The sequence below is a fragment of the Octodon degus genome, unplaced genomic scaffold (assembly GCF_000260255.1).
Source record: "Octodon degus isolate 3935 unplaced genomic scaffold, OctDeg1.0 scaffold00021, whole genome shotgun sequence".
Lineage (NCBI taxonomy): Eukaryota > Metazoa > Chordata > Mammalia > Rodentia > Octodontidae > Octodon > Octodon degus.
In genome coordinates, this window is record NW_004524597.1 from 11,106,809 (window position 1) to 11,117,800 (window position 10,992).

Here is a 10,992-nt window from a genome sequence, read left to right on the forward strand (position 1 = left end):
TTTTTTTTTTTTTTTTTTTTTTTCCGGTACTAGGGATTGAACTCAGGACCCTGTGCTTGCCAGGGAAGCACTTATTCTACTGAGCTAACTCCCCAACCCTCTTAGGCCTTGTTTCTTCCATCTGATTTTTCATTTTTCTGTGCTACACAGAACTTTCTCACACATGTGCTTCAATTATTGGGGTGAATACTGACACCTTCTGCTGAGGGAGGGGTCTGGGGCCAAACTGACAGATAGTGACCTGCTGCCCACCTTGCCCAGCTCAGCTGCTTGGCCAACCTTGCCTCCCGGCTCAGTCTGCAGGATGACTTTGCACTCCACCCACCAGACCTCCTGCTTTTCTACAAGTGAGTGTCCACCCCATGGCTTCTCAGCCACTCAGGATATCCTGCCGCCAAGGGCTGAGCTGCCTCTTCCAGGCTCAGGCCTCCCTTGTGTCTTCCCATCTACCTGCAGCCTGAGCCAGGTGAGGGAAGCCGACTGCCGGGCCTTCACCCGTCGCGCAGCCCAAGGGAACACAGAGCTGTTGGCCAACCTACCTGATCAGAGGGTTGCCCTGTGGCATACAGCCTTAGCCTGCCTGGTAGGTACCTTAGCTGGGAATCGAACAGCCATACCATGGAGCCAGGCCTCCTGCTTAACACTGATCTGCTGTCCCCACAGGGGGGACCCCACCTGCAGCTCAGTGCCTCAGACCTGGGGCTCCTTGGGGTCCTGGTGTGTGACATGGATGCATCCAGCATTGTGACTGCAGACCCCCATGTGCTGCAGAACCTGTTTCGCTGCTCCCGGCTGAGCACCTCCCAGCAGACTGCCCTCAACACCCTCCTGGCCAGTGGGAGGACCCAGCTTGGGTGGGTGAGGCATTGGGTGAGGCTAGTGACTCTTCCTTGAGATGAAATGTGGCAGCATGGGTGTGGGCTCATGTGGTCACAGGTGTCTATAGTCCTGCTGATCTCTGACTTCTGACTATGGCCCTCAGCCTCACTGTGACCCTGTGGGCGCAGGGTTGCATGTCCTCAGCAGGACAGACCCCATGAACTGTGGACACTGCCAGGAGGCTGAATGCACCTGAGAACCCACTGGATACTCCTCATGCCCTGCTCAGAGGGGTAGGTGGCATAGGACGAGGTGCTGTCCCACACCCTGACATGATTCCCTTCCTGTGTACTAGGACTCCCAGCTCCTGGAATGTGGAGGGGCTGCAGGCCCTGGGGCCCCTGGCAACCTACATCAGCCCCCACCTGTGGGAACAGGTGCAGGAGGTACAATGAGGTGGAGGTGGGGGAGTGTGGACTGGGATGCATCCAGCTATCCCCTCAACCAGCCTGTCCAAGTCTGAGGCCACTCTAAGGCCTGAATGTGGGCTCCTATAGGGTGGGACGAGGGACCAGACTGCTGCATGATATGAAGCCACCAAGCCTTTCCTTCCAGGCTGTGGGCCTAGACTTCTTTCGCAGAGTGGTGGCCGCCTTCCGGGTAGGACACTTCAGTCAGTCTGATGCCCAGCGCTTTGTCACCAGCTTCTTGGAGTCGAAGACCAGCTCAGTGTCCTCAAGGCCCAAGCGGGGCACAGGTCAGTGTGGCCATGGTGGCCTGAGGTGCTATGTCTCCCCCAGTCTGGACTTCTCATCCTGGCCTGGTTGGGACCAACCTCTGGGTTAGAGGTCAAGGTTGCAGAGCAAGTCAAAGTCTGATTAAGGCCCAAAGTAGAGATCGGGCTCAAAGGTGGGCTCTCAAAACCAAGTGCAGTGGCATAAGCCTGTAATGCCAGCTTTCTGGGTGGCTGAGGGAGGAAGTTCAATCCCAGGCTGGGTAATTTAACACCTTAGCAAGATCCTGTCTCAAAATAAAATAAAAAGAGCAGGATATGTAACCCAGTGTAAGGGTCCTGCGTTCAATTCCCAGGACCACACACACACACAAAGATGGACCCAACACAGGAGGCAGAGATCAGCTGGGGCTCGGCCAACCTCTGGGTCATCAACATGCCTTGCAGGGAGATCCTGCATTCGTGGCAATATCACAGCGGCCACACTCCAGGATGACCTCTTCCTGGTGCACTACGATTGTGCCCAGCTAGAGTCCTGTCTGGGCAACGGAGTGCTTAGAGCCAACCTGGACCCCCTACTGCAACACCCACTGCCTGCTGAGTGCCAGCGTGTTGTCAAAGCCAAGCTCACTCAGGTGTGTGGTGGGCAGGGCAGGCAGGTATGAAGGGGCACAAGCATAGTCACTGATGCCACCACCTGCCCCAGATTTACCCATATGGCGTGCCTGAGGACCAGCTGCACCTCATCACCTCACTGGTCTACCTCTACTCCTGTGCTGAGATAGGCCAATGGAACATCACATCTGGGGGCACTGTGGTGGCCCTGCTAGCTTCAGACGTGGCCCTGGAGAACCAGACAGAGGTGAGCGCATGGAGCTGTCTGTCAACCTGGCCCACAAACCCCCAACCCTACAGATGCCAACCCCACTGACCCAATACCCCTGGCATGGGCCCCCTGACCCTGACCCACTGACCCTGACCCCTGAACCTGGCCCCATTGACCCCAGCCTGCTAACCCTGGCCCCCTTCCAGGCAGTCCTTCAGAGGTTCCTGGACCACAATGGCATGGTCACTGGTGCCCTACTGTTGGCTATTGGGGGTTCCCGCCTCTGCTGGATGAGCCCCAGGCAGATCCACACCATCCAGCCCTCAGAGTTCCGGTGAGCTGCCCAGCCAGTCCTCTACCTGCCAAGGGTCACAAGGGGAAAATGAGGCTCAAGTGAAAAGTCCAGTCTTGGCAGGCCATTGGAGCTATATGGTCTCTAAGGGTCACGGTAACAAAGTACTACAGACTGAGAGTCTTAAAATGAGAAATTTATTCTCCAGAACCAGAGACCAAAAATGCAAAGCCAAGGGGACAGCAGGGCCAGCCCTGCAGGAAAGCTCTTTCCTGCCCTGAGCTCCAGTGTTGCCCACAGGCCTGGAGCCTGCACATGTATCCCAGCAGGCCCCACCTCATCTTTGGTGGCTCCTCCCTGTCTCAGTCAAAACTCTCCTGTTCTCATGAGGAAGTTAGGCACTCTATTTAGAATCAGCTTAATCTAATCTGACTTCATCTTTTAATATGATTTTATCCACACTCTATTTCCAAATAAGTTCATAGTCTGAGGTTCCAGGTAGGCAAATATTTTAGGTGAACATAAATTTTAGGGGGATACTATTCAAACCAGGATACAGGACAAGAGGAAAGTTGTGCTTTGGGGAAAGTGGCCCATCCCCAACAGTGTGGAGGTCACAGAGCTCTGGCCTACTCATCAGCACCTGCTACCCACCAGGCTGGCTGGGGCCCCGGACCTCTCCTCTTGCCCTCAGAGCCGGAAGAATGTGCTCTTCGCCAAGGCCCGTGAGGCCTTCAGCAACACCAGTACCACAGCTGACTACTACCGCCTCATGCGCCCTTACCTTGGTGAGACCCTGCCCTGCATGCATCATCCTCCATGGGAGCTCCCAACCCTCATCCCTCACCACTGTCCCCCAGGTGGTGCCCCCATGGAGGAGCTGCAACACCTGGCCCAGGCCAACATCTCCATGGACATTGACACCTTCACCAACCTCAATCCCCATGTGCTGCAGGTGGGGCCTGAGTGTCTGGCAGGTGGTGGGAGGCAGGGCAGGACCTTGGGCCCCAGGCCTACATGCCCCACAGTCAGAGGAGTACAACCACTGTGGGTCCCTGTCACTCTCCAGGCTGGCCCTGCACCCACCCCATCCACATCATTGCCTGGTCCAGGGAGATACACTGATCTCAAAGGATTTTCCCTTGGACCCCCCACACAGCCCCCTGGCTTCCCTCACAGTGTCTGAGTGTTGGCAGTGTGACCACGCTGCTGGGCGAGAATGTAGGGGACTTGCAGAAGGCCCGCAGTCATCCGACCGTCAGCTCCTGGCTGCGCAGCCTCAACAGATCAGCCCTGGGTGAGCTGGGCCTGGACACCAACTTGGCCAGTGCGAGCCCTGACCAAAGGTCCAGCAGACTCCCCAGCACTACCTGCCCAGTGTCGCATCTGGCCACCCCCTCCAGACTTCCAGGGATCATCAATGCAGCCCCCACCTCAGGTACAGCCTGAACCCCTCACTGCCCACTGTAGGCCTCTAGCTGTTTCCAGTTCTCATCTCAGATCTCCTCTCCCATCTGCCTCCTGGGTGACTGCTGGGTGACATTGGTGTGACCTTTCATTGCCTGCTGAACCATTTAGGGACACAAATGCACCCCTCTAACTGTGCCAAACAGCAGAAAGTGGGGCTGGGAGAAGTTCCTCAATCCCTCTTGAACGTGGAAGAGCTTCCATAAGTGGAGGCCCATGCTGGTCCTCTCCAGCTCAGAGAGGCTCTGGACAATACTGACAGGCCCCTCTTCTCCCCTCTAGGCAGTCCACCACTCAACCTGGCATACCTGACCCTCGCAGTGGCATTGCCCTCCAGCCTTTTGTGGCTACTATTTCTTGGGCACCTCAGGCCCAATGCAGCATGATCATGCAGCAGCAGGACCCTGGCCACTGCAGACAGCCCTAACCCATGGTGACCACGCCCATGGGCATCACATACAGGATAAACAGAGCTGCCAGTAGGAGCTGGTTGCCTGCCCAGACAAGGTGCAGCCCTTTGCCTAGGAGACCTGTGGTGTCCCTGTAGTAGGAGGTACACAGGTTTGGTCCTATATACCTCAGCTCCCAGGATCAACATCTATGAAGAGATGGAACCTGCCTAGCCACAGGCCCTGGGGATAAGGCCAGGTCCTGTCCAGGATACCTGGAACAGATAGAGCTTTGATTTAACTGCTCTTGAGGGTAGATCTGAATAAAGTATAAAGCTAACCACTGCCAGTGTTTTTCCTGGGACATAGTAGGAGCACAAAGACCCTCCTCCAGATACCATTTAGCTGGGGACTTGGGAACAAGACTACTACCACTTTGGGAACAAGGCCACCAGGAAGGCCACAGATAGTCCTCTTTGGCTTGAAGCCCCACCCTTATGCCCATCTTCCAAACATTGGGAGGGGAAAACCCAGTCTCCTTCAGAAGTTACAGAAAGCTCCAGATTCATCCCCACCTAGTCCTGGGAACGGCACAGAGCTTGTCTGCAGAGGGATGGGCCAGTTTATTGAATTCAGATGCCCTTGGGAAAGACAATGATCACCTGGGCCTGCTCCCCCATAGTGGAGCTCCACAGTGGGCAAGGGCCAGGGGCGTTGGAAATGGTAGCCTCAGTTCAGAGTCCCAGCCACAAGCAGAACCAGGGTCAATGCCAGCACAAGTCCAGATGCAAAGAGGGGGGTTCCTCCAGAGAAGGCCTCTGCATGAAGAGGGGTAACTCAGACCCTCCCTCCTCCTTGCACACCAACTCTGCCCCCAGGCTGCCCTAGCCCACCTCGTCGTGAGTTGAAGTCCAGGATCATGTAGCCATTGGGGATACCACCACGGAGCCCCAGCCCCAGCCTATCCAGGTCTTCCTGCCACTGCTGGAAGATCCATTCCTTCACAGGACTGTTCCTCTCCTCTGCCTTCAGGTCTGCCATGTGTGGTCCCAGAAGGTTTTGTACCTCAGCCACAGTCAGCCGCTGCCAGGGCACCAGGCAGTTATCAGGGGCTCCAGGTTACCCAGGATTCTGGGACTCCATTTTGCACAGAGCACCCATGTCTCCTGGGCACAAGAAGCCTGCCTGGGGTCCAACCAGACTGCCTGCTTCACTAGCAGGCCTTGATTCTAAGGCCCCACCAATGCTGCGCCCACCATGAGACCCCACCTCCTTGAGGCTCCACCCCTCTTACCTCCACAGTCTTGACTGGCAGCTTCTTAAACGTGGTCAAGCTCATGTTTACATTCTGGCGGCTGAGGACCTGCAAGTCCTTTAAGGAGGTCCCACCTGATCAGAGGGAAAAGATCCCAAGCTCAGACCTCACCATATACACATACCCTAGTCCTATCCTCTCATCACAGCTAAAGAGAGCCCACCTTTTGTGTGTGTGTGTATGTGTGTGTGTGTGTAAGCACAGATTGAACCCAAGAGTGTCCTACCACAGAGCTACATCCTCAACCCTTTAATTTTTATTTTGAGACAGTTATAAATCACTAAATTGCCCACACTGGTCTTTGACTTTCAATCCCCTCTTGCCTTGGTCTTCCAGAGTGCTAGGATTATACCATGTGTCCTGGGCCTGGCTGAAGCCCACCTTCTTTACAGCAATTCCCTTCCTCCTAAGGAATTCTAAGTCTAGCTTTGCCTGGCCAGGAGAGGGTCAGTCCCCTAGCAAGGCAGAATTCACAGCTTCTCACATGTTTTAAGGGGCACCCCTGCCTCATAAAACGTGCTGCATTGAGGCACTGGCCTATAAGGGACATCTTGACCCCCTGGCTCACCCAGGAAAGGCTCGATTTTCCTGAAGTACTCTGGCCTGCTCACATTCTGGAATGCCAAGCAGGCCTTGGGATAGAGAACATTCAGCTGCTTTGAGCTGCATGAGTCCAGGTCCTGAGGCCTGACTGCCCTGGAAGTGGAGTAAAGTAGACAGTGAGTAGGGGGGTTCAGTATGCCCACCCAGCCTCACAGAGCTGCTGTGACTCACCACAAGAGGCTGACAGGCACAGACCCCATCTGCTCAGGACTGAGGGCACACAGGTAGGTGGGATAGAAGCCATCCAGGACATCCAGAGTATCTTTGTCCAGCTGGCCACTCCCCTGCAGGTAGCGGGTAATCAGGGTGACCACCTGTGGAAAGAATACATTTAGCTGGGGCCGGGGAGATGGCTCAGTAGAATAAGTGCTTGCCTGCCAAGCCCAAGGGCCTGAGTTCAATCCCCAGTTCCACAAAAAAAAAAAAAAAAAAAAAAAAAAAAAAAATACATTTAGCTGCCTTGGGCCAGTGAGCAATATAACCCTGCCAGCCCCAGCTTCACACCCTCATGTCACAGACACTCCCCCAAGGCAAATGGTCACCTTAGTGTCCATATTTGGCCTTTTGCTGACTTTGAGCAGAGCTTTTAAGGTGTTGAGGGAGGTCACATTCCACTTCTGAATGTCCTCAGGGCTCATGAGGTTGAAGAAGTAGCCCAGGCTCAGGACCAGGGACTCAGGGTAGCCTTGTGGGTAGGCCTATGAGGGAAGTGACTGTGAGGTTCAGAGACCCTCCCTGGTGACTGGCAGAGTCCTGGGGACAGTAGGTAGGCAGGAGCCCCCAGAAGAAGCTACCTCATCCAGCTTGCGCTTAAAGATGTGGAGCTGCTGGTAGGTAAAGGGGATGGCATTCACTCGGTCCATCTGGGCTGCCAGCAGGGCACCATCCATGCAGGCCTCCAGTTCCCAGTTTTCATAGAAGAAGAGCTCTTCCTCCACCTCCTGGGGCTTCCGCCCTGGAGGACAGAACTTCTCTGCAGGACAAGTGAGTGTGAAGGGCCATCCTGATCCTTTCAAATTTACCTCAGTTTCCCCACTAGCAAAATGGGGTGATTGTGCTCACTCTGTGAGGTTATGCTTGAGCCAACTGAGGAGCCAGGCGGGGTTGTAGATTGGGGAAGGAGAGACTCTCCAATGCCACACCCCAGCCTGACCCAGCAGGGTGTGGGGCTCACCCACTGTGCTCCGTTTGAGCCTCACAAGGATGGTAGTCAGCTCTGGCCATTGCCCAGATGGCTCCTGGGAGGTACGATGCAGCCAGGCATCTGTGATCCCCTGAGGACAGGACAGGGTGGCTCAGCTACACAGGGCCAATGGCTCCACAGGCACCCTGAGGCTGAGTCTCACCTTGGGGATGGTACAGATGATAGAGTGGTCCAGCACAGCCAGCAGGTTCTGCAGGGCATCCAACGTGGAGACCGACCACCTTGATGGGGGGCTGTCCAAATACAGGAGCTTAGCTCAAGGAACACTCCCCCAGTCCAGCTCCAGACAGAGAGGGAAAGGGATAGAACCAGAGCTGGGTGCCTCCCCTGCAGAGATGCTATGAAGGGGATCCTGATGAACACAGACAGGGTGTAGCAGGGTATAGCAGACTCTGAACTGCCCAATGCAGATGAGGATGTCCTTGGACACAGCTGCCCTGAACCACCAACCCAAGCACCCTTCAAAGTCCCAGACACCCCTCCTCACCCATAGGGTGTTTCTCCACCCTGCAGAGCTGCCCTGGCTGCCTCTTGTTGATCCTGGTCCAGGGGTCCTGGGCAGGCTGCCAGCCGGGGGAGGACGACTGCCGCAGAGTTGGCAACAAAGTGCCCAGGCAGGTCACAAGCTAGGCCTCCCAGGGCCTGCACGTTGTCCTCAGTCACCCGAGACCCCTGAACACCCTGCATAGACAATAGGCCTCAGAACCTCTGGGGAACCACCAAGCCCCTTCCTTACCGCCTTGCCCCTGGCTCCATCCAGTACCTGGCAGGCCAGAGCTGCAAGCAGCAGCCGCCGCCGCTCAGGAGCCCCCCGCGGGAGCACATCCACATTGGCCTTGGCGATGCCGGAGAAGAACTGGGTACAGGACTGGGGGCCCGTAAAGAAGTCTGGGCTGCAGAGGGAGGGTGGGTGCTGGAACCAGCCCTGCAGACTACTGAACACACCTACCTGAGGGCTGACCCAACTGAGGCCCTGAGTCCCTGTGCTTCATGGGGGATTGAGGCACCCAAGCCTGGAGGGTGTCCCTACTTGAAGAAGAGCAACATATCCTCTGGAAAGGCGTCCAGGTTCTTGGGGATGAGGTGCTTGGAGAAGTGAAGTGCCAGACAATGTAGCTGCCAGGAGACCAGAAATCCAGCTCAGAAAGTTCTGGACTACTATCCTAAAGATGGCCTAGGGGCCCCTGGTTGATCCCACCGCACACTTCCCATGCTGGCCCTGTGCCCTTCTCACTTGGAGTTGTTCCCCTGAGAGCTATCCTGCTAGAACACAAAGCACATAGGTGCTGGCCAGCAGGCCTCTCCCCACTCTACCTCTTGCCTCTTACACCCATTGTGAGCCATGTTTTAGAGAACATGGCTACCAGAGCTGGCTCTGATGCTCTAGAGGGTATAGCTAGGTCACCTCAGATTTGCTCCCAGAGAACTAGAGCCAAATGGAGAAGGGCACCCTCATAATCAGTCAGGTGGCTGAGAAACTCTGCAAAGCATCAGAAACCCTGAGTGGTCAGTGGTGTGGTAGCCCTGAGACTACCAACTCCCTAGCCTCCCCTGCCCTGCCTAAGGACTGACCTGATCCACTCGGAGTGTGACATTCTTCTGCTTTATGGCCATGGCCAGCTCTTGGGCGCGCTCAAAGCTCATGCTAGACACTTCCATACAGGTGAAGTCACCAAGAAGGCTGGGGTCAAGGCTGGAGGCAGGCCAGAGGTATGCACAGGGCTTCCTTACCCCCATATCACCCCCAAAACGGACCTTGTGCAAATCTTGGAGGGCAAAGAGTCACCATCCTCTACACAGGCAATCCATTCCCCAACCCCAATCCCAGCTAGGCAGAGAGGACATGGGAGGACATAGGTTCATGTACTTGAGCATTTAGGCTTGGCCAGGACTCAAGCCCCCCAGAGCCCTTGATGACATGGGGTCCTGAACTTACCTGGCAAGATCACTCTTGTTGGCCAAGACTGGGTTGAGGAATATAGCCTCCTGGGGAACAGGGCCCAGATGATGGCTCCCCCGGCAGGAGCCTCTCAGGCCTAGCTGTTCCTGAGCCCAGCTCCCTGCTGGGACCGTGTCTTGGGCTCATGGCTTAAATGCTTCCTGATCCAGCCCCTCCAGACTCAGACATGCCCTTGCAAGTGGATACCACTGAACTCCAGTAGATTTGTGCACATCCCCCACCCACAGGCAAAGCTGAGACCTCCACCAGAACCAGAGGGCCCTGCCATTCCCCAGAGGACCTCACCTGCTGGGTCATAACTGTCTGGGCCCTCGGAGGCTGCACCCACCCTGCAGGGTAGAGGATATAAAATGGAGGGGAGGACCAGGGTTTCTGAAGTGTGCCAGACCTTGAGGAGTGAGGAAGCAAAGGCAAGCCTCTCTCTGGCCCAGCCATTTGTATGCCCCACAAGGTGTGGGACCCCATGCCATCATGACCCATGTGACTGGAAACAGGGTCCAAGTGGACCTCATTGTGTTCAGTCAGATGCTCATCCCCTTGGGATTGAGCCTCCTGCCCAGAGCAGAAGTGAAGGCCTTGGGGGACAGGGAGCCTCTCCCCAGGGTCTGACCTGCTAAGGGCCTTGGGTTGCATTACCCCCTCCCCAGTTCTACACCATGAAGACAACAGCTGTAAACTCACCCAAGCTGAGGAGCAGCAGAAGGCTGCTGTGGGTGAAGATCTTGCAGGATCTCAGGAGAAGTCGAGCTATTGACAAGGCCATATCTGTGAAAGAGAATGACTCTTATGCCCCCAAGATCTCCCTGGCTTCATACCCAGCACTGTCCCCGCACAATGAGGGACCTCTGGAACTAGGGAGCTCTAGTCAAACCTTCTTTGAGGGCACTTGAAGCAGCATCTGGCTATTTTCCCTGCTGTGCAGCCTGCCCGGCTCCACCCCTCAGGAAGACGCCCTTGGCCGGGTGGGTCTGGGTCTGAGCCAGCCCAACCCCCAAGCATGAGCTCTGAGGCAGGCAGCAGCACCCCTCATCAGCTCTCCTCCCAGGGCAGAGCAGGGTAGGGTGGGTTACTTCCAGGGACAGAGTTGCTTCCCACTCAAATTGCCCTTGTTTTCCCCCAGAGAGATTGACCAATTGGGGCTGGCATTGTATTGCTTGGTCCCTCCTTGCCCCTTCCACTGCAGGTACCTGCACTTTGGGAAACCTGAAGGGGCTGTTCTCCACTAATCCCATGGGCATATGGCTTTTCTAACCCTACTTGCAGGTGCAGATCCCATAAGGGAGCTTAGGGACCTGTGGCCAGCATGGCTGGAGGCTCCTCCCTGGAGAAATACTATCTTCTTAGGGTCCGAGTAGAGCCTGTGCCCCACCCCAGGTGTATCCCA

At 55.8% G+C, this 10,992-nt stretch overlaps 3 protein-coding genes across 5 annotated transcripts in view; 1 reads left to right on the forward strand and 2 right to left on the reverse strand.

Annotated features, from left to right (window-relative positions):
* The window catches only part of LOC101573152 (mesothelin-like protein), a 9,835-nt gene extending 5,312 nt beyond the window's left edge, over nucleotides 1-4,523 (forward strand). The window contains exons 4-15 of the mRNA XM_004628126.1: nucleotides 262-347; nucleotides 457-583; nucleotides 664-854; nucleotides 1,175-1,265; nucleotides 1,435-1,576; nucleotides 2,000-2,187; nucleotides 2,259-2,414; nucleotides 2,585-2,712; nucleotides 3,328-3,458; nucleotides 3,531-3,625; nucleotides 3,850-4,108; nucleotides 4,420-4,523. Coding sequence (XP_004628183.1) covers nucleotides 262-347; nucleotides 457-583; nucleotides 664-854; nucleotides 1,175-1,265; nucleotides 1,435-1,576; nucleotides 2,000-2,187; nucleotides 2,259-2,414; nucleotides 2,585-2,712; nucleotides 3,328-3,458; nucleotides 3,531-3,625; nucleotides 3,850-4,108; nucleotides 4,420-4,523 — 1,698 coding nt within the window. The remainder of the gene's footprint in view (nucleotides 1-261; nucleotides 348-456; nucleotides 584-663; nucleotides 855-1,174; nucleotides 1,266-1,434; nucleotides 1,577-1,999; nucleotides 2,188-2,258; nucleotides 2,415-2,584; nucleotides 2,713-3,327; nucleotides 3,459-3,530; nucleotides 3,626-3,849; nucleotides 4,109-4,419) is intronic.
* A 591-nt stretch (nucleotides 4,524-5,114) lies between these two features.
* On the reverse strand, nucleotides 5,115-10,574 carry LOC101573552 (mesothelin). Of its 3 annotated transcripts, XM_023711795.1 has the most exons (15): nucleotides 10,480-10,574; nucleotides 10,290-10,373; nucleotides 9,894-9,937; nucleotides 9,585-9,634; nucleotides 8,412-8,541; nucleotides 8,136-8,329; nucleotides 7,791-7,881; nucleotides 7,619-7,718; nucleotides 7,239-7,417; nucleotides 6,987-7,142; nucleotides 6,616-6,758; nucleotides 6,410-6,537; nucleotides 5,821-5,915; nucleotides 5,420-5,609; nucleotides 5,115-5,344 (listed from the first exon to the last, which is right to left on the reverse strand). In XM_023711795.1, the coding sequence occupies exons 2-15, from the start codon at nucleotides 10,369-10,371 to the stop codon at nucleotides 5,256-5,258; spliced, it is 1,671 nt and encodes a 556-aa protein (XP_023567563.1). In that variant the 5' UTR covers nucleotides 10,372-10,373; nucleotides 10,480-10,574; the 3' UTR covers nucleotides 5,115-5,255. The 3 variants fall into 3 exon arrangements, with proteins under 3 accessions (XP_023567563.1, XP_023567562.1, XP_023567564.1); XM_023711794.1 differs by lacking the exon at nucleotides 10,480-10,574 and having other exon boundaries at nucleotides 10,290-10,468; XM_023711796.1 differs by lacking the exons at nucleotides 8,136-8,329; nucleotides 8,412-8,541; nucleotides 10,480-10,574 and having other exon boundaries at nucleotides 10,290-10,468.
* On the reverse strand, nucleotides 8,554-9,578 carry LOC111815785 (mesothelin-like). Its single transcript, XM_023711797.1, has 2 exons — nucleotides 9,221-9,578; nucleotides 8,554-8,764 (listed from the first exon to the last, which is right to left on the reverse strand). The coding sequence occupies exons 1-2, from the start codon at nucleotides 9,383-9,385 to the stop codon at nucleotides 8,675-8,677; spliced, it is 255 nt and encodes an 84-aa protein (XP_023567565.1). The 5' UTR covers nucleotides 9,386-9,578; the 3' UTR covers nucleotides 8,554-8,674.
* Nucleotides 10,575-10,992: the final 418 nt, after the last annotated feature.

What these genes read in the sequence shown, in the direction of transcription:
- LOC111815785 (XM_023711797.1), bottom strand. Translation starts at nt 9,385, where the DNA reads ATGGGGGTAAGGAAGCCCTGTGCATACCTCTGGCCTGCCTCCAGCCTT. An exon ending in TCACACTCCGAGTGGATCAG is followed by an intron (nt 8,765 to 9,220) that starts GTCAGTCCTTAG and finishes GTCTCCTGGCAG; the next exon opens with CTACATTGTCTGGCACTTCA.
- LOC101573552 (XM_023711795.1), bottom strand. Translation starts at nt 10,371, where the DNA reads ATGGCCTTGTCAATAGCTCGACTTCTCCTGAGATCCTGCAAGATCTTC. An exon ending in AACAAGAGTGATCTTGCCAG is followed by an intron (nt 8,542 to 9,584) that starts GTAAGTTCAGGA and finishes CTCCCTCTGCAG; the next exon opens with CCCAGACTTCTTTACGGGCC. An exon ending in TGCCAGTCAAGACTGTGGAG is followed by an intron (nt 5,610 to 5,820) that starts GTAAGAGGGGTG and finishes GTGCCCTGGCAG; the next exon opens with CGGCTGACTGTGGCTGAGGT.